General features: G+C 36.7%; 1 protein-coding gene across 16 annotated transcripts in view; it reads right to left on the bottom strand.

Annotated features, from left to right (window-relative positions):
• Positions 1 to 6,973: 6,973 nt before the first annotated feature.
• The window catches only part of Rdl (Resistant to dieldrin), a 401,707-nt gene continuing 387,330 nt past the window's right edge, over positions 6,974 to 21,350 (bottom strand). For 8 of the 16 annotated variants that reach the window (XM_067089643.1, XM_067089698.1, XM_067089652.1 and 5 more), the window contains 3 exons: positions 13,648 to 13,782; positions 10,589 to 10,618; positions 6,974 to 7,272 (listed from right to left, as the gene is read on the bottom strand). In XM_067089643.1, coding sequence (XP_066945744.1) covers positions 7,108 to 7,272; positions 10,589 to 10,618; positions 13,648 to 13,782 — 330 coding nt within the window. In that variant the 3' untranslated portion in view covers positions 6,974 to 7,107. The remainder of the gene's footprint in view (positions 7,273 to 10,588; positions 10,619 to 13,647; positions 13,783 to 21,350) is intronic. The other 8 variants (XM_067089770.1, XM_067089691.1, XM_067089743.1 and 5 more) reach the window with 3 other exon arrangements.

The following is a 21,350-nucleotide window of genomic DNA, read 5'->3' as shown; positions in this document are numbered from 1 at the left end:
TCCATTAACTATAATACCATAAACATCTATTAATAGAGAAGAACATAGGTAGATCAGATAAAACAAATGAATATCGATACCTAAATATTCCACTGTCTATCCGTTAATGATTAATAGAAACTACGAGACACTCAGATCATAGTTGCGGTTCTGTTCTCTTTTTATAATTATTATTATTATTATTATTAGTATTAGTAGTAGTAGTAGTATTATATTAACCTCTATATCGATGACTGAAAAAACTGCATCTGCATGAAAGTGGAATGAATGTGCACTCAGGTTTGGTGTGTGATGAGGAAATGTTATGATGAAGAAGAAGAAGAAGAGGAAGAAGAAGAAAGTGACTGCTGACTGGTTTACCCGCTAGGGAAGGGGGCTGGCGGAGAGAGTGGGGAAAGTTGGGGGCTAACAGTACGATGACTGATAATAATCATAATGACGGTTACGATAGTCTGTCGAAGCATCATCATCATAAAATGAGCGAGATAAGCACAAGAACAACGATAATCTAATCTTTAGGCGTAAAACGATAACGCTACTCATATTAAACATTGGGAATTGATTACCATAGAAATCAGGCCGATAACAATAGTGATAATGAAAATAATAACAACAACAATAATAGGAAATTGCTAGGCTGTAATTACGTCGTTAATGATAATGCAGGTCACTGAAATGAAATAACAACAATTTATCGACTAACAAAGACAAATATTCACAATACTAACAGTGTATTCAGTAATAATAACAATAATAATGACCTATATTTTGAAGAAAATAATAATAATAATAATAATAATAATAATAATAATAATAATAATAATCTTCTATTGCTAATGGTGAAATTGATGACGGTGCTGATAATGGTAATAATATCAAGTATGTGTAATAATAACAGTGTTGCATATAGTAATGTTATTCAGACTGCAATACCAGCGACAAAGCTAACCTTTACAAAGTATCATTATCATCATCGCCATCACCAAACAGGTGACAATCACCAGTTTGTTCTAAAACACGCACAGGTACCATTCTAGCGTCGAACCAAGGTCCTCAGCTTTTTGCTAAAACGAAGGATTACTTTTGTTTTTTTTTTTTTCGTTTTAAATCATTGTTGTTGTCATCATCTTTGTAATGATCATTATTGTTATTGTGGTCCTCGTAAATAATGGACTTACACTAAGGATAGCGAAAACTTGACCAGAGAGGACAAGGGAACTACCGAAAAACCAAGAGGAAACCGAACAACGGACACCGTAAGTTTTATACAACGAGGGGAATTATTCCTTATGATCTCGATCTAACCTTATGGAAATTAGGACGAGGACAAAACATGACGATAATCTTAATCTGAGAGACAAGAACTTCGAGACAAAACAGTATAGTTGTTAAGGTAGAAGATGGAATCTCAGAGCTAAAAGTCGTTTGTCTGTCTGAAATCTATGTAGGATATTAAAAAAAAAATAGATCACGGAATTCTACTTACACATGATTATTCCACCTGAACAAAAATGTCGTGTACGGAGATGCAGCAGGAACAAACAGCAATGGTGAACGAACTCCCTCCTCGTTCGGAAAAGAAACTCACACGAGAATAAAATTGTCCTACCAATCTAAGATCAGTTTCTTCTCTGAAAAGCTATAGTTTTATGAAGCTATCTGCGTTTGAGAATACTCTAAACGTAATAAACCAGAAAGAACTCGTTTTATCCCTAGTGCAGACAAACACGAAGCAGTTTACCCTTACAGGTTCTCAAATGAAAACGAATACTATATACCAAAGATGTACAGAACCTTTTACTTGTGATACGAAAAACCTTTCAGTAGCTACAACACTTCTAGTGGTCACAGAAGGGAGTGTGAAGGAACAGCAAAATGAATGTCAAAAATATTCAAACGAATCATAAAGATCAAATGCCTCTTTTCACATGGGATAAATGTAAGACATATGTCCTGGCTATCTATTTCTCTATCTGTCTAGCCATCTATCTCTCTATATATATATAAATATATATATCCACATAAGTATATATATATATATATGTATATATATATATATATATATATATATATATATATATATATATATATATATATATATATATATATACCCATATATACATACATATATATATATACACATACACGTATATATATATATATATATATATATATATATATATATATATATATATATATATATATATATATATATATATATATATATATATATATATATATATATATAAATATATATATATAAATATATATATATATATATATATATATATATATATATATATATATATATATATATATATATATATACATATACATATACATACATACACAATATTCCTTACTTTCATCCCATGTTCATGCACACTGAAACGGTACATGGATTTCAGAGTTTCTGCACTGAGCATGATCGCATGAGCAGCGGCCCTGCGAATTTTCCAAAAGGCCACGCGTCTTGAGTAAACATATACATACGGAAAGAACTGACTTGTGAGACCTCTTTGCAAGGAAATCTGTCATATTTCGTCCAAATAAATTTAAGTGAAAGGGAATTTTGCACCGTGAGCTGAATGATAAGTTCGCTTTTGGAACTTACACAAAAAATGGTTAGATTTTGCTATCGACTTTTGCGTTGATTGAACAACCCCATTCATTTATCACCTGTATGGATATATATGCATATCTATATACATACAGTATACATTCATAAAAGTACAAACTATTTGAAACTGACATTATGAAATGAGATGATTCTCTTGAAAACATAACTGGTATCCTTGAACACTGACGTAACAAGCCATGCCGGGAAAGTCCAGCCGGACAGTACAGTAAATTGAAAAAGAAGAAGAAAACTGAAGTGGAACCATGCAATAAATAAATCCTAGCCTTACTGTTTAACTCTATAAGCTATGTACACCTTAGGAGCTCTGACACTGATATCTAGTACAAATTAGGCGTAGTTATTAAAATAATCATTATCACCTTTATTTCCTGAACAGGTTAAAATGATTTCTCTTTCCAGCTGTGGGTGGGTTTTTTCCTCCAATTGGATTCCTACCGTTCAGTGAGCAAATGTTTATTTAACAGGAGTGAATACAGACACATATGTACATATATTCATATATATGGTTCTACCCATGAGTATTATTATTATTACAAAATAATGGAACGAGAAAGGTTTATATTTATCACCTTTGGGGAAATGATGATAAACAATTATTAGTTACAAATAAAAAAAGGCTTGGCTGCCGGCATTCAAGCAGCGACACAAGTACATAATTATTATTATTATTATTATCCTGGTGGCCTAGTTTGCGAGTCAGCGTCAGGCAGCGAAGTATGTAGAGAAAAAGTGACCGCGTATATCCCGAACTTTCCGCGCAAGTTATTGAGTTACTTATTGACCAGTAACGCAAAATACTCTAGTTATTACCATTAGCGTATGCTATATATCTTCAAGCGGTACAAAGCGATGAACATATAGGCTTGAGGCTTCTTACACACAAAGTATTTTTTTGTTCGTTGTGAATGATCACCGTTTCACATCTTGCACACAGACGTCTGGCTTCTCATTGGTAATGCTTTGTTTGCGGCCGGCCAGTCAGCTACTGTCTCATGGATTGTACAAAAATTCAAGTAAGGCGGAATCTCCGAGCAGTACTCCAGGTGTGGGGGTGTTGGTGTCATGAGCCATACCAAGAAAGCCAGGCAAGGTGATTATGCACAACGGGGGAATATATATATATATATATATATATATATATATATATATATATATATATATATATATATATATATATGTATATATATATTTATATAATTTTTTCTTTATATATAATATATAACCTATGGCAACATGCTGCTCAGTGTTAAAGTTGGCTACTGCGGGCATGTGCCGACGGGGTGCACCAAGGGCCTTAATTGATGCTGCAGGGCTCCGTCAGGTGGGGCAATCGACCGAGGCACTGGTTACATGACACATTCTGTACAGTCAGTGTCCTCTGGATGATGATGATGAGAGTTTATCATTAACTTTATATCACAAGAGAGGCCTTAAGAGAGCTCCCCCGGGAACGGGGGAGTCCACAGTTCACTCGGAAGGGCCTTTGGATATGCTTTGCACGAGGGCAGTTCATCGGTTGAAAGGAGACGCTACGCTCTGGGGTATTAGTAGAACGTAGCCACACTACGAAGGTAACAGGTCCATACGGCCTTATTTGACGTGAATGTTTACTATTGATTTACTTTTCATTATATCACAAGAAGCACTTCAAACAGAGGGCGATAAGATTTTCACTTAGACGTCGGTAATCTTACTGATCTTCATAAAACCATATAAAAGCCATATATTTATATATTTATAGATATATTTATATAGTATTATACATATTCTCAGTATTAGCAGCTCTCTTGAAATGATTACACTCATTACTGATATCAAGAACTTTACTATTATCATAATTATTATTCTTATTCTTATTATTATTATTATTTATTATTATTATTAATATTATTATTATTATTATTATTTCTTATTATTATACTGTAGTCCTGAACTCATGTTGAATTGTTTTCTCTTCAATGAAACTCAGAAATCTACTTATCACATCAAAGAGAGGTTCCGCGAGGAACAATCTCTTTGAGCCTACAACAGAAAATCCTCATGGAAATACACATGACTAGTTTATACATATTCAGCTACAAGTGGGGTCCTCAGAAGGGGGCGAGGACCCCCGCACCCTCAGCTAGCTGCAGCAGGTGTGAGGGGGGGTTCATGAAAGACAATTTTCACTTGTGTGCGACGCGCAGGTTGATTTGGTGAGGTGAGCAGCAGCAGCGGCGGCGTTTTGTACACACACAAAAAATGAACTCTTTCCGTTTTTGCACAAATCTTGACGCAAAACAAACGTTGACAGAGACCGAAGAGAAAACAGATTTCACTGAGCCAATTCCGGTGAGCGCCGAGACAGGTGCCATGTGGACAAGGCAAAAATCTCAGCGCCTCATTAACGAAGAAGAATAATCTGTTAAATACAGTGTAATACAAAAGAACACGACCCAATGGTTAGTTCAAAACATAAATGTGGTCATACATTTTCTGAATAACACTTTTATTTTACTATACCAGCACTGTCATGATTAGCAAGATTATAAAAGTTTTTTTCCTTTTTTGACTTGTCTCGGGCTAAAGTCCTTATTGTAAAATGCTCATCCCCATGAATTTAAGCAACACTATTTGCAGTTGACTTGACACGCCTTGTAGCCAGGGAGGTACCCAATGGTGAGCATATAAAAAGGAGAATTTTGAACCACACTTGGATATCTAGCGTAATAACTACCACTCCTGAAACACTGAACTAAACAGCCAGGAGGCCAACCAAAATGGGGCTGTCGGGCAACACCATCATACTGACCTCGACGAGGCTTTTGGGAAGGGGAACGTTGTGAGGACTGAGGTGGGAAAGATCAGAGGGCGGGAGGGGACACACTCCGCCATAGATCGAACCTTGGACCTTGATTTCTCAGTGGAAGGAAGCAGAAGTAAGCGTGGCAACGGGAGATATGACTCTCTCCAGTGAAGTCGAGGTACAAGGCTGTGTGAGGCGGAGGGGGAGAGTCAATAACGTGTAATAATTGGATGAAGAGAGAGAGAGAGAGAGAGAGAGAGAGAGAGAGAGAGAGAGAGAGAGAGAGAGAGAGAGAGATATAAACAACGCATAAATGAATTTCACTGGAAATGAAATTGGGGATATCATACAAAAACGAGGAAGACTGAATGATCCGAATTAAAAAAGAAATATTCCTCGGGATCTAACATAGACGGGTTGCATGAATATCCATAAAAGGTGATAACAATATTTTTGGAATAAGGGGACCTAATCTTACAAGCAGTGAAAGAGACAAGACAAAAGAACTAAGTGCATGTGAGAAGACTGTGACTATGGGAATTAAGTATTTTTGAATTCGTTCACAATGAGAGAGAGAGAGAGAGAGAGAGAGAGAGAGAGAGAGAGAGAGAGAGAGAGAGAGAGGCATGGAAAGACTGAAGCATCCACTGCTTTATTTTGGTGTAAAAAAAAAAATGAGAAAAAACACGAACAACTCCGAGAAAATCCATGATTAGTGGAAATGGAAATTAAGAAAAACAAAAGCCAAAACTAACATGGATTGAAGTATAAGTTGATGCGCTGATTTACGAAACAACAGAGAGAGAGAGAGAGAGAGAGAGAGAGAGAGAGAGAGAGAGAGAGAGAGAGAGAGAGAGAGAGAGAGAGAGAGAGAGAGAGGAGTGGGATGTGGAAAAGGATTATTTTAGGGGGACTGGGACACTTATTCCTGCAATGATATATATAGGCGACTGACATTCTTTCTCTGATGATGAAATGTGAGGTTTTCAGTTTTTTCATTTTCGCAGGAAAGATGAGGAGTGTTATGATTATCATTGCATTAAGGTTATACAATTACATGAGACTTTCACGAACCTGAGACGGTCTTGCAGACATAAAAAAAAGTGTTAGACCTTTATGACACAAATAAACATAAATGAAATAATACTGAACATATACTGTACATATATATATATATATATATATATATATATATATATATATATATATATATATATATATATATATATATATATATATATATATATATATATATATATATATATATATGTACATATATATATATATGTACATATATATATTTATATATATATATATATATATATATATCCTTCTTCCATTTACAAGTTTTATATATATATATATATGTATATATATATATATATATATATTAGAAATGCAAGAAGGAACTATATATATATATATATATATATATATATATATATATATATATATACACATACAAAACACTGTTTGAGTGAATATGTCAAGAATATGCCTTAGACGACATCACTTACAACCGAAGACTTATCATAATATTACACAAGCAGCGTAATGAGTGACGACATGAACCCATAACGTATATATGTATGCAACGTCTGAAATCGAGAACACAAAAAAGAAAGCCAGTGTTTTTGTACGATGAAAAAACATTCCTGCTCCCTTTTTTTTTTTTTTATTTTTAACCCTCGGCGTTGTGCAGAATGAGATCGTCGGTCGAATCGTCTGAGATGTGTAGGTATATGATCCAGTACATGAGATTGAAACAGACGAAACACACCGGGAACACGATGCGAGAGTACTTGTCGATGTCCGAAGGGGAGCAGCCGTACAGTTTGTTCAAGCCCTGCTCCGCGCGTTCCCAGAAGCGAGGTGGCCGCCCACGCCGAAGATGGGACGATCAAGTCACGAAAAGGAAAGAACAAAGATTTGTATTAGATCATTAATTGACAGTCATTAAGGATTTTTCACGTCTTACTGGTATGCAGGTGGCAAGCCTATACATTATTCACTGCTGATAAAGGTTAATGAAGATGAGAGAGAGAGAGAGAGAGAGAGAGAGAGCTGGAAGGCTGGAAGGCTTGTTCGGATTTCCAACATCCCGAACAAACTTTTGAAACAAAAGGGATCCACGAAGTTCATAGATGGCACCACAAGTTAATTACCGCAGCTTCACAGAATAAGAGAGAGAGAAATGAGTAAACAGAGGGAGAAATATGCTTATTATAATCTATGCATAGGAAAAAAAAAAAAGAAAAATATTGTCTCCTGCACGTGAATGCAGAATATTATATTATACTGATTACTTACACAGTAACAAAAATGTATAACTGGCATTTAAATATCATTCAGGCTCAGTGATTTCAAACAACTGTATAACATGACTCTAACTGGAATATATTCATTCACGTATAGGTTCACTTTCTTGTTTAAGTAGCAGCATTTAGTGTACAGGAAAATACTGATCACTGGTGCCTGCATGATGTTCAATTGTTCAACACTTAATAAAATTGAAAGAAAACACGGTTAGTGAGCACCACGTAACACATCTTCCATCCATTCAAAAAACCCATTTTAATATCGTGGGTGAACACATACACGACTACTCGCCCCTTCCATCAATGGGCGTAGCTCTAACCAGCACGAAATGTTTTGATGACACAGGAGAAGTGGCGCCTCCTGTGCCCATTCTAACTTTTTCTTTTCAATGGATAACTTGCAAAAGTGAAAAAACGGTAGGTCTCATCTCATCTCTGGGCAACTACTATTATCGTCTTGTCGATTTCCGGAGACGTTACAACTGGAAGAAGATTCCTGAATAGCTGAGCGATACCTTAATGAGTTTTAGGTTCATCCGTCTCTGTATTTTCATTTGAGTACAATTCAGAAACGATTAGATATTAGCTTATAAGTTTCTTTAAGGACCATGGAAACTCAGAAGTCCAATACACGATAAAAATAATGGTTTGAAATTACAGTATAATTGACTTCCTTACGCCATTTCTATAAATCTTTGGTGGCATGTTACCTCATCGTCGGGGTTTGAACGACAGTGACTCTTTATCTCCAAAGATTACTAGGTATAGGTAGCGAGAAAAGCACTTTGGAAAAATTCCTTGCTTGGTTTACTTTACGTTTCTTTCCAGCACTTTAGAGTAATTTTAGAAAGGACAATGTAACCTGCAAGGAAAAAATATATTTGAGCAATGTTAGCATCTCATTTCTGTATTAATTTTAAGAGATTAAAGGATTGTACAGACATCTTTGGAACCAAATGCTAGAGGCAAAAGATAAAAAAAAAAAAAAATACACAAACAAACACACGAGCGGTGTAGTGAGGTTAAAAATGACACAACATGCCATTCTGTTCTTGCAGATCTCTGAAAAGCTTGCAGACGACAAGACACTAACGAAACGCAACGAAAATGATTTAAAGCCAAAAGCAAAAGTGATCAAATTCTTGGAGTATACACGTTTAAGAATGAGTGACGTTATGTGACATTATGACGCAGAGGGCGTATGAACAATCAGTGTATGTGTTTTCTGCACGAACTCGGGCCAGCAACAAGCAATCTTTCCAAAATTAGCATGAACGGATCTCCCTTACCTAGCCATGTTTTCAGACCACATGCTTTAATGTCTTGCAATAAGTAATTTATATTAATCTCATTGTCTGCTATACGATTGACTGCGCCTGAAATGTGTTCACCTTAACTCCTAGAGAAATAGATGGGGAAGACATTCAGAGGAGCGGATTCTGTCAGTATCGTCTTGATTGTCTGCTTTCAGTGTTCAGAAAAGTGGGGGAAAATGATGTCACCAAGCATGAAGGTCAGGTTTTTGCACAGTCAGATGGCAATCTTGTACCAAAACAAAAAATTGTTGTACATCGGAATTCAAAACCTTTTCGTATATAGGATAAACACTTGATAGCTTCACTAACAAAAGAGATCACAAAAGATAACAAATGACAAATAAGACATTTTGAAGCTTTAAAAACAAATGGAACTAGCTCATCATTCCCTCAGCTTTTTTGTTTTATATCAATGAAATCAAATTTCTTATGAAAGAAAATACTTGTGGGTAGATGAATCAGAATACAAGACTTTCTATCTGATAATTTGCAAGAATGCAAATAATGTTTTTAGCAAAACATGGAATTGAAACAATAGTTGAGAAATATCTTAGAAGGAAAATATATCATACATCAAAAACTGACATGACAGGTGTCAACCATTATTATGATTAATCACATTGTTATCACTCACAGATCACTGTGGAATTAAGGTGAACACATCTGTTTACATGAAATTAAACTGATTGTTAAAAAAATACCTTAGAATCTTTTGATTCGAGTGAATATAATCATTGGGTCAGTGTGGTATAATTCATACGCGGCTGTAGCTGAAGTTCGACTGGAAGAGAGAGAGAGAGAGAGAGAGAGAGAGAGAGAGAGAGAGAGAGAGAGAGAGAGAGAGAGAGAGAGAGGGAGGAGAAAGAAAGAGAGAGAGAGGGTAATACATTAAGAGAGAGAGAGAGAGAGAGAGAGAGAGAGAGAGAGAGAGAGAGAGAGAGAGAGAGAGAGAGAGAGAGAGAGAGCAGTACACAAAGGAAGAGCGAAAGAAAGAAAGAGAGAGAGAGGGTAATACATTAAGAGAGAGAGAGAGAGAGAGAGAGAGAGAGAGAGAGAGAGAGAGAGCAGTACACAAAGGAAGAGCGAAAGAAAGAGAGAGAGAGGGTAATACATTAGAGAGAGAGAGAGAGAGAGAGAGAGAGAGAGAGAGAGAGAGAGAGAGAGAGAGAGAGAGAGAGAGAGAGAGAGAGGAATTAACCACTACTTCTCAATGACATCAAGTTCTTTAAGGCTGTTTGTATATCTGTACAAGTTCAAACGCAACATGGCGAGAAAATCATTGTAAAGCAGAAACGAAGTCGCGGGTGCGGCATCCTTCTCAGTAGCTAGCACTCCAGCCTTCCTTATATATAATATAATATAATATAATATATATATATATATATATATATATATATATATATATATATATATATATATATATATATATATATATATATATATATATATATATATATATATATATATGTATATACATATACACACAACTCTTAAGATGTAAGGCAGACCAAAGAGGTATCCAACATACATGAGGTTTGAGCGGGAAATCATAGGACAGCTGTAAAAAAAAAGGGAGGGGTGGGAATGAATAAAGTCTCTGGACTTAAATCTATGTAAAAGTTTCTTTCCTTGGCCCAACTTAGCTTTTTTATCTTACTGTCTAACTAGATTTCATTGCCGTCTAGTGATAGATATGCTGATGGTAGTGTTATGGAATGCACTAATGAATAAACTTGCATCAAAACTGGATATTGAAAAAGATAAGCTGACATATATGTTAAAAAATATCTAAAATCTATTAACTGAGAACTTGGTAAAAATATGGTCATGGAAAACTCTTTGCAATCATCTTGTGAGATACTATTCAAACCATTCTTATGATCCGTATCATCGACAGGACTTAACAAAAGCAAGAGTAGATTCAGATGATTCGCGAAAAAAACGGTCCAAAATCTGAAGATAGCGAATGATAAGATCACAAGAAGGGGTTCCTACGGAAGAGCCAAATTAACTCGAGCTCTAAGCGATGGCAAGCAAGCAGAACAAGCCGAAAGCATTTTCTTGCTGGGAAGCCCATTCCAAGTTGTCTGGGGATTTTAAACCACCCGTTCAGGTGACATGCTGGAACCAGGCGAAGGAGGGCCTTCAGGGCGTTTCCTGTGATGGACCCTTTTTTCCGGCGGAATGAACTGGGGCTTGGTAAACTACAAAAGGTCTAAGTGACTCTGACGACAATGACAGTATCGCTAATCTACATTCGTAACCTAAAAGCACTAAGGTATTATTACTTCTTAGCTTGTTTCTGTCTTCTTGAATTTTTTGTGTGAGAAAACAAAGAGCATACAACAACTTGAATGTCTTTAAGACTGGAACAAAACTCTTCACAGAGAGTTGTCTGGGAATTAAGGAAAATGGAATTTAACTATTCATAAGTAGCTTCAGAAAAATTAGCTCCGCAAAACTATAGTGCAAATCTTAAAGCTTGTAAGTAGTAAATATCAATTGGAAACTAGTGTAAGTCTACTTCAGATATGAAACAAGCAGTGCAACAAGCATTGTAATACCACTTTTGAGAAAAGCTCCCAGGAATCCTTCAGTACCTATGTATGTATGTGTATGTATGTATGTATGTATGAATGTGTGTATATAAATATCTATGTATATATATTGTATATATGTAGTAATGCAACTGGCGATTGAATGAACGAATGAATAAGCTTGAGCCCTCAAGACGATTTGAAGTCATTTCGGAGGAGCTTCGAGTTACATGCAAACAGCAATGGCAATCAAGCAATCTTCGATGCGAGTTCCAATCTTCTTCAGGGCTGAAATTTATTCTTCCATTTAATCGTCAATGAAACTTATATTCATATAAATCACCTCCAAATGGAATACGCAATGTCATGGTATATATCTCCCTCACCGGATCCAGCATGCATAACTTATAAAATGCCCCAATCAGAATGGAGAGAGAGAGAGAGAGAGAGAGAGAGAGAGAGAGAGAGAGAGAGAGAGAGAGAGAGAGAGCACAAAGTAAATACAGACACCAAGCAGTTATTCACAACACAACTATTCACATAAGAATATTTTTCTAAAAGCCGTGTGATCGATTAGCAGAATAGATATTTTAATGAGATGATCCTTAATTTTTGCGCAAGGTATTTATCATTACATGAACGACCTTTGCCAATGATTGCTGAAACACAGTAGAAGATAAGCATTATTTGCATTTCACCTGCAAGATATCTTATGTAAGAAGCGTAAAAAATATATGAAAAAGTCAGTCAAAGTTCCCAGATGTCATTCATGAAAGCTATGCGAATTTCAATAAAAAACACTGTAGAATGACAAGAAATAAAGTCTTTGAATTTGAGGGATGCCTTTCATTCACTGTTCGATCAGCACTCCAATTATAGAATATCGTATATGTATATACATATATAAAAAACATGTAACCAAGTAGTATTGAATATATATATATATATATATATATATATATATATATATATATATATATATATATATATATATATATATATATATATATATATATATATATATATATATATATATATATATATATATATTTCCTTCTGGTTTTTATTTTTTTTATACTACATAGTTACATGTTGCTAAAAGAAGGTTTTTTACGAAAATTTCATGTATGTATGCCAATTTCAACTGTTTTAACTGTAGAAATTTCCTTCTGGTTTTTAGCCATTAATTAAGAAAACAAGTCGTTACTGGAAACAGTTTCATTAATTCTACAGGAAATTTGTTAGAATAAATGTTAATTTTTTATACAAATGAGGATTTTTTAATGTGAAGCGGTTTTGCTTACAAAATCTATTTTAATCATTCCAGAAATCTCCCGAAATTTTATTTTAACAATGAATCCAAAACGTTTCTTCTGACATGACATTTGTGAATATATAAACTTGCAGGCTTACCACAGGTTTAATGAGAGAGAGAGAGAGAGAGAGAGAGAGAGAGAGAGAGAGAGAGAGAGAGAGAGAGAGAGAGAAAATTATTTTTTTGGCGTCAGTGAAACATCATTCATTTACATAAAGAGCAATCTAAGTTTACATAAAGAGCAATCAAAGCAGATAAGTAGCTAGAGATTTAATGAGTACCAGGCACAAATAAAAGGACATTACGGAGGCATCTCCAGGGAGAAAATGAATTTCTACCAAAATGAACTATAACTCAGATTCCTTTCTACTGAATTTTCTTCGCCAGGGGAGACAGATATATGAAGACAAAAACAAGAGTCACTACAAGGAATGTAAAAATTAAAAATTCTACTGAAGAGTTCTGTTCTTTCAAAACCTGTCGGAAATAAACGTAAGTGGATGGCGAAATACTTAAGAAATCCAGAAATAACTGAGTGGACAAGGAGCGGAAGTCTCCAATAAAAGAATTCAAATGGAAAATGTCACAGATATGAATAAGAAACAGGCATACAAACAATCCTACCTAACAAGGCTGAAACGGCATAAGGAGAACGAACTCAGCAGCTAACAAGAAACAGTAGTTTTTCATCACATGAGAAAAGTGAGAAAGTGTGTTGTCTGTAGCACTTCTTACCTTATTGAGATCCTTGTGAGGCAGCAAGTTAGCAATCACAGGATGCGCCTCCTCGTCTGCTCGACCGTTGATGGTATTTTCTAAAGTTCCACCTTTACTGTGCGCCTTGGGATCGTGTAACTTGTACCGGACCTTCTGGAACAAGGAACGACTTACAATTCGGCTATGGGCTCCCAACAATGCAGTGGGTATTAGTTATGAACAATGTGAGGAGTCAAAACAATGACCTTGATTATGAATCAATTGAAAATCTGTCTCGAAGGCCCAAAGTGCTCATGATGAATCTTTTCTACTTATCAGAATTTGCTCCAGGGCTGTGAACAGTATACTGCCAGGATTTTCGGGTATTGTAGCAGAGTGTGAACGCTGAAATAAAAGTAATGTTAGTTCGATTCCAATGTGAAAATCACATAATGTTATTACAGGACTTGTTTCAGGGGTGTGAACAATGGAATGAAGCATCACACCTAGTAAATAAAGCACATCTATGGAATTCATACACATGTCTTTTGAAAGTTTCAGTCGATGAAGTAATAAGGGAACATATGGGCCACTGAAAGTTATAACACGGGATTATTGTTAAGGTTGGTACACTGGAACACTGAACAAAAGAATGTCTAACAGGGAATGACTAACATCTCAAGAGAATAACCACATAATATGATAAGGTACACATAATCAAATTCATATACTTATCCTCATATTCCACACGCACAAGTTTATTTAAATATATATATATATATATATATATATATATATATATATATATATATATATATATATATATATATATATATATATATATATATGAACTTGAAGCTTTTTCCTTTCTTGTGGTGTTGGGTCCAGAGGGTGTTACCCTGCCGGTTCACAATAAATCTTTTGGTATGGGGTTCACAGCACTATATCCTTCTCAACCATGGCTGCAACCCACCACAGTCAGTTAAATATCACGTACTTAATTCACAATAAAGGACAAGCGAAGCACAGTAGATTTTTGAGGAGACGGGGCAAGTCGTTTCCTGTCCCCATCAAGGCCGTTAACCACTGGACAAAAGGGAATTGTATCACAGAACAGAAGGAACCTAGTAATAATAAAGTGGAAAAATTACTTTCAACTGCGCGCTTGTGCACAATACGCGAGTGTGCGACTATATGCCAATTTTAATACGCTTATCAAGCTGTCCAAATTTAATACGCTTATCAAGCTGTCCAAAGCAGCATAACTGAATGCTTACTGTTTATGTACGTATAGTTATGCATATGCAAGCACAAACACACACGCACATCCCTTGTCTGTGTGTATGAATTATGTATTTCTACTTTCAAATTCACTATACCCTGCAAATAGTATATGATAAATCTTCATCACTTGACCAGGATCCGAATAAATGCATTTGGGTTAGAAAAACGGGGTGGCAGTGACCATAACCATTCAGCCATGCTGATGGCTGATTGGCTACGTTCACTGTCAACCTATTTCCAAAACAAAAAGGGATAGGCTCGAATCCTGGAAAGGTAGGAACACTTAACCTTTATAATTTCCGTTAGGTGTAAATTATCCCTGAGATGCAAGGACAAGGGAATTCTAATATACAGGATCCCAAGGTAGAGAAATTCCTTGGAAGGGGTTGTGAACTCATTTGAGAAGGATATGCCCTACAAATAACAAATGACCTTCTCTCTCTGTCCTGAGGTAATGGAAGCCACAAAAGTCACGCCATCTGTCTACTGCTGGCTGTTACTGCAGAGGTAGTAAGTGGTACTACCACCACATTACCAATCTGGGAAATTCCAATTGCTGGGGGTTCAGATATAATATACCCAAAGGCAGAGAAATGCTTAGTTAATGGTCGTGGACCCCTTGGTGAGATGAATATACCCGTCTGCAGATGCTCACGTCTTCTGAGGCCAATGGCAATCATGCTTTTTATTGTCGTGGGATGTCGCAAAAATTCATCAGATGATCAAGGCATGGGGTTTACAGCCTGTACCCTGCTCAGATACTGTAAAAAATCAGAGGCAGTATAAAATACTAAATCTTGACGTTCTGAATGTGTTTGGATGTGGTGTAGTGGGAAAGAAATGTATGACAGCTGAATTTTTTTCCGAGAGAGGGCTTGATGTTTTGGAGCCCCTTGAGACAAAAATGAAAAGGCAAAGTAAGGAAAGGCAAAGAGTAATTGTGTGTGGGGTAATTGGGAGGTGTAGAGCTAGGAAAGGATTAACGCTTAAAGTGTCAGAACACTTCAGGGACAAATGTGTTAGTTTCAAGATTATCTGGGTAAGGTAAGTGTGGCAAGAAACAAAGTTGTATTAGTCAGTGTGTACTGGCCAAAAAGGACAAAGAAAACAAGTGAATAGGACTATTTTTTGGACAGCCTGAGTCTGTGCCTGTGTTTGGAAAGAACGAAAGGGTTGGGGTGGTTGGTGACAGAAATAGTTGGCAACCTGAAGTAAATAAGAATGGAGAGTCATGTAGAAATGTGTTTGGAAGGAACTCAGTTGTTGGAAATAAAGTTGATGAAGGTGAATAGCTTTGGAGAAGATAAAGAAAAGGTTGAAGGGGAAGAGTTTGCCGGAATATGTCTTAGTACTAAATAAATGGAAGAGAAACTGATAGATGGCATAGTGAAGGCAAAAGTTAAGGTACATACTAGCTTAAGTTGTAGAGAAGTGGTGACACTGTGGATTGGCTTTAAATTTGATTAAGAAATGTGAGCCACAATAAGGGCAACTGAGAGGCTGAAGAAAGAAAGATATCAGCGTTCGAAGGGTTTACAAGAGATGCTGTTATACATAGTGACAATATGACTCATTGGGTGGCTTAGAGTTTATACGGAAATTCTGGATTAGGGAAAAGAAGAATAACTGTCCAAATGTACAGAAGTAAAGGTGATAGAGGCCCCTTCAAAGAACACCAAGCATTAACACCGTAGGCTCTGGCTCATTTCTAATTCGGGCCAGTCTCCAAAGACAGTAGTCCACAGACAATCCGGGCGCGCTCTTTCGGTCGACCTCATTCATTTTAAGACTCAGTGAAGCACACATGGCCTTTTCTCACCGGTTGCAAACGCAAACACACTCACACAAGCACAGAGTGCAGAGCTTATGCTAATTATCACAGAAGGCATGTCTTGAGAGAGGGAGAGCGAGAGAGACGAGGGGAGGGGGAGAGGGAACTCTTATACTAATAGCTATATATCAGTAACTTGAAGTCTGAGTAGCAGTAAAAGGAGGCAAAAATGACTGATGCGTCCTTTCTCTCTCATATGACTCTGGCTTGGAGGGAAAGTTGTAGCATAAAAGGGAAGATGTGTCTCAGTATGACTTCACCCACTTAAGGTGTAGCTGCATTCCTTTCTGTCAGATGAATGTCAGACAAACTTGTACATATATTTATACAATCAGCATTCAGATGTCATAAGAACATCAGATATTTTTCGTGTCTGCTCAGAAAAAAGCAAATTTCTAAGTAGTTAACAAAACTTTCAGAGAACTTATATCAGAGTTTGAATAAAAGATGCTTCTGGACCTTTGCATAAAAGTCACATCCCTCTCATGTCATGTAAAAATGCGGAATCTGAGTGAACGTTTTGTCATTTCTCGAAAACACTTCGCCTTTTGTTAGCAGGTGGACGTATTTCTTAACCCAGAGCTCCTGGCCATTAGTTTTTCATCATCTTTAATTTTTTCTTTTTCGTGTGTGAATGCGACGCTATTATATTGTTCACCCGTGGGTCTTGAAAAAAAAAAAATGAAGCCTTGATCGTATCCCAGCAGACCTGCTAAACGCTTGAGAGATTTCAAGGGAGTCAAAATGACATCCTCTAATTCGTCTGAGAATATTAAGAAAATAAAGATATATACTCTGATCTTCACGAAAAAAACACTGAGCGAGATTGTATATAAAGTCAGGTATGATCTTAATCAGTCTGTGTGTGTGTTTGTCATAAATAACGGCGTCGTGTAAGCGCAACGGTAATTATCATCATTCTGTTTCACCGGTAACCGATTCTTTGATTAAGCAAAGGAAAACTGACTCTAAAGGACGACGCTGGACGAAGATGGCACTGAAGTCATACGAAGGAGAAGAAGACAGCGGTGGCGGCCACGTCGCTGAGCAGAAACTTTCAGAGGCGAGAAATGAAAGAAGCTGAACCTAGAGACGTTGATGCATTTTCATCAAATGTGTCGTTAGCCTCTAATTCCAGTTACAATGGCTATTGCAGTGACAGAAAAAATAGTTCTTTAGGCATACAAAAGAAAATGAGAAATCGCTAAAGTTCAGTCCTTAAATCACCAACCTTTGCAAAGCACTTTACTCCCAGCTATGGAAATGTCAAAGGTTCTTTCGCAAGAAGTATCTTAAACTTAGAGAGAGAGAGAGAGAGAGAGAGAGAGAGAGAGAGAGAGAGAGAGAGAGAGAGAGAGAAGATGAAATATGGTTGAGTTCTACGGGAGAAAAGAAGAGAGGGTGAGAAAAGGAGGAAATGATTACCCGTGGTAGAGAAAAGCTTGATAAATGAATAATAATTGTATTGAATAATGAAATTCGGTAACAGCTATTTTGAGATGAGGGAGCAGTTCAGTGCTCGAAAATGATCCAGCGAACGTTATATAACACTTATTCTACGGTACGAACTTTCACTGAACTACATTTTGCCTTTCCTTGATACTGATTTCCTTTAGTGTGAGTATCAATACTGTCGGTTTGACGAGTGAACAGACGCAGTAACGGCAACAGTTTTTATCATACTGAAGAGACGAACTGTGAAGAACAAGAAAAATGTTAACACAAGTCTTTTGCTTCTTGAGTTACGAACAAACGGGAAAGAACCGTGCCTCATCTCAGATGCGAATTATGAAAAGACTAGCACACAATCCGCCTTTCTCTAATGCTTTGACTCACCACTTCTAAAACTAATAAAAAGAACGCATCGTCACATCTAATGATTAGGCTCTAGGACTTCCAAGTCAGAACCAAATGATATTGACACATATTTTCTCAGGAAAGGAAAATCCATTTTGATTCCACAGTAATCAAAATGCTCAAGATAATTTAATCTGCAACCGATAAGTGAGAGTTCTTATTTCAGCTGATCAATCTGAAGCTCTGCCCAGGCGCAAATAAAGTCAACAAGTCCCCGTCAAGGGAAATGAAATACCGCTGAAAATTAAAAGAGTAACATCTCGTGGCGCGAGTTCTTTCTTCAGCTGTCTAGTAAGTAAGGTAACAGCAGTCCTCAAGGTGTGACAGCTTCAGTTCAAGAACCAATCAGCAGTAATTATGCCAAACCAATGAAAAAGCCTTGCATGTTGAGTGCCTGAAACCTTTAAAAAAATCGTTATGAAATGATGCTGGGATGTAAAATCTAGTTGATATCTGCTTTATTGTTCTATTCAGAACAATGAAAAATGAGGAAAACTGACAAACTGAGAAAAATGCAGGAAAAAGAAGCGGACATCGTGTCAGTCCACCACTCATGATTATCGAAAGCAAACAAGCTCCTTCCAGTCCATTCAAAACAAACGCCGTGAAGTTCAGGCCTCCCTCGATACTGCCAAAAATACATTTTCATGTGTTCCCGAGAGACAGAGTTAGTTTTAATCAATAAAATGATGGAATGTACATATGTTTTACTGTAAGGCACCTGCGGGACACCGCGCCACATCAAACTTATTTCCTCGACGACAAACTGCGCTAGGAAAACAAAACAAAACAGTGCATGGGGTCATGGCGAGAATAGACGTCATGCGACTTTTTCCCTTTTCCGCTGGAGAGTAAACAAAGGACAACCAATATGAAGAAAATAAGTGAGGTTACCATCTTTCTGTTTTAGATCTTTATTCGAAGGGAAAATGGTGTTTGGTTGGTTAAAAAAATGCGCAAACACACACACATATATATTTAATAATTTGTAATAATCACCGTGACCTCTTAACTTTTTTCTTTCCTCACATACATTTTGGATACGCTATCACTACAACGCCTTAAAACCAAATGATGATGTCCGTGCAGGATTAGAACCGACATGTGTTGTAGAGTCCCCAGTCTAAGTATGTATTTACGTACAAAGCACCATCCCAGAAGTTCTTTATGTGTAGCCATCACTTTAACGTCCCTGGCAATAACAAAATTCTTGTGATAAATTCGTAGCCAGCAACTCTTTTTAACTTTTCGAATACAAGGCGTTTCAGTTCCATCTCGAAAAGTGGAATTTCTCTCGTAACTTGTTCGAAAACTTAATTACACTAGCGACGACGGCGTTGAGGACTTGAAAAAAGTAATTATTGCCTTGTAAGCATTCGAATACTTTCAAAGAATCTTATAAGATTTGATCAAAGGACTTTTCAGTGTAAGGACTGGGAAACGAGGCCTCAGAAATAAGGTTGGGGATGGGGGTGGGGGATGGGGAGGGCTTCTGTTCTAGGTGTAAGCGGGGAGGGAGGGGGTGTCTTTGGCGCGGGGAAATGGGTCCTTAGAAGACGTGGAGTTGGACTGAAGGTGAGAAGAGAACGAAGGAAACAGGAGGTTCCATTCTCACTCAGAATTTTGCTTCTTCCTACTTTTCTTTTCACCACCCCCTTCTCCTCATCATCATGAAATGGGCTTCAAAATAATTTTCCAAGCTCATTTTCCTTCCTTGTGCCCTGTATACTTTCCTCTTCATTAAACGATCAAGTTTCGGAAAATGTTAATTATACCTTCAATATATTTTCTGTACGAAGTATTTGGCTTCAGTTAGAGTAACTCAGACGGGAAAAAAACCTCATTAGAATTTTACGAAAGTTGGGCGATCGTCTCTTTATTGTTATTCTTCGTCTAATATTTTTCCTGGTCCGTTATTTTCTTGGCTTTAAGTAAATACGGTTTCTCGTCCTTTTTCAGTCAGGAGAAACCATCTATCATGAACTGAAGTTGCTTAAAATTCCCATTTCGTTCGGATGTTTTCTAGTGTTTTGTTGAAGAGAACGCAAGCTTTTCTTTTTTGAACTTTCACCCTGCGTAAACAGAGATGTTTGGTGCCTCCGAGAACTGAATTCAAATAACTGGAAACACGTATTTTATATGTGTACATACTTGGTTATTTATAGAAAATTTTTCACAACGACAATAAATTAAGAAAAATCTTCACTCCTGACGATATAGTCACTAAGGATGTATTTACTGCGAAATGAAACTTACCACCCAGCGAGAGAATCTGGAATTGCCACTTCGCTTCAAAACTAGAGATTTACCGTAGAACTGAACAAGAAACATTGTCAATAAAAGCTTAAGTCGGAAGCCTAGTTTAAACTGCACCCTGTTTCACGTCCATTCAAATAAATGAAATGATGCTAATACTGTCCCTATAACCAAATGTCATGGGTTTGTATACATTTCCACTGTGAGTAACAATGACTGATTATGGGCAACCAACTTGCAATTATTCAGCCAGGAGCCGCTTCTCTCATCACTGCAACTTATGTAAGTATGCAGAATGAAGGCATCTATGATTCGATTTTTGAATTGAATCGGAAGGGAAATCTAGATAGGGATTTTACTACAGGAAATACCTACGTAACATCGCTTGGGTCGGGGCTGCCGTCTCGAGCGTCTCATACTACTCTCATTTTTGACGGTAGGTCAGAACTTATCGTCTTCACCACCTTTTATTTTTTTTTGCACTGATACACTGATAATAATGAGAATACTAATA

Source organism: Macrobrachium rosenbergii, chromosome 4 (assembly GCF_040412425.1).
Source record: "Macrobrachium rosenbergii isolate ZJJX-2024 chromosome 4, ASM4041242v1, whole genome shotgun sequence".
In the NCBI taxonomy this organism is placed as follows: Eukaryota; Metazoa; Arthropoda; class Malacostraca; order Decapoda; family Palaemonidae; genus Macrobrachium; species Macrobrachium rosenbergii.
Note: the sequence above shows the minus strand (reverse complement) of the source record. Positions and strands in the feature narration are given on the sequence as shown.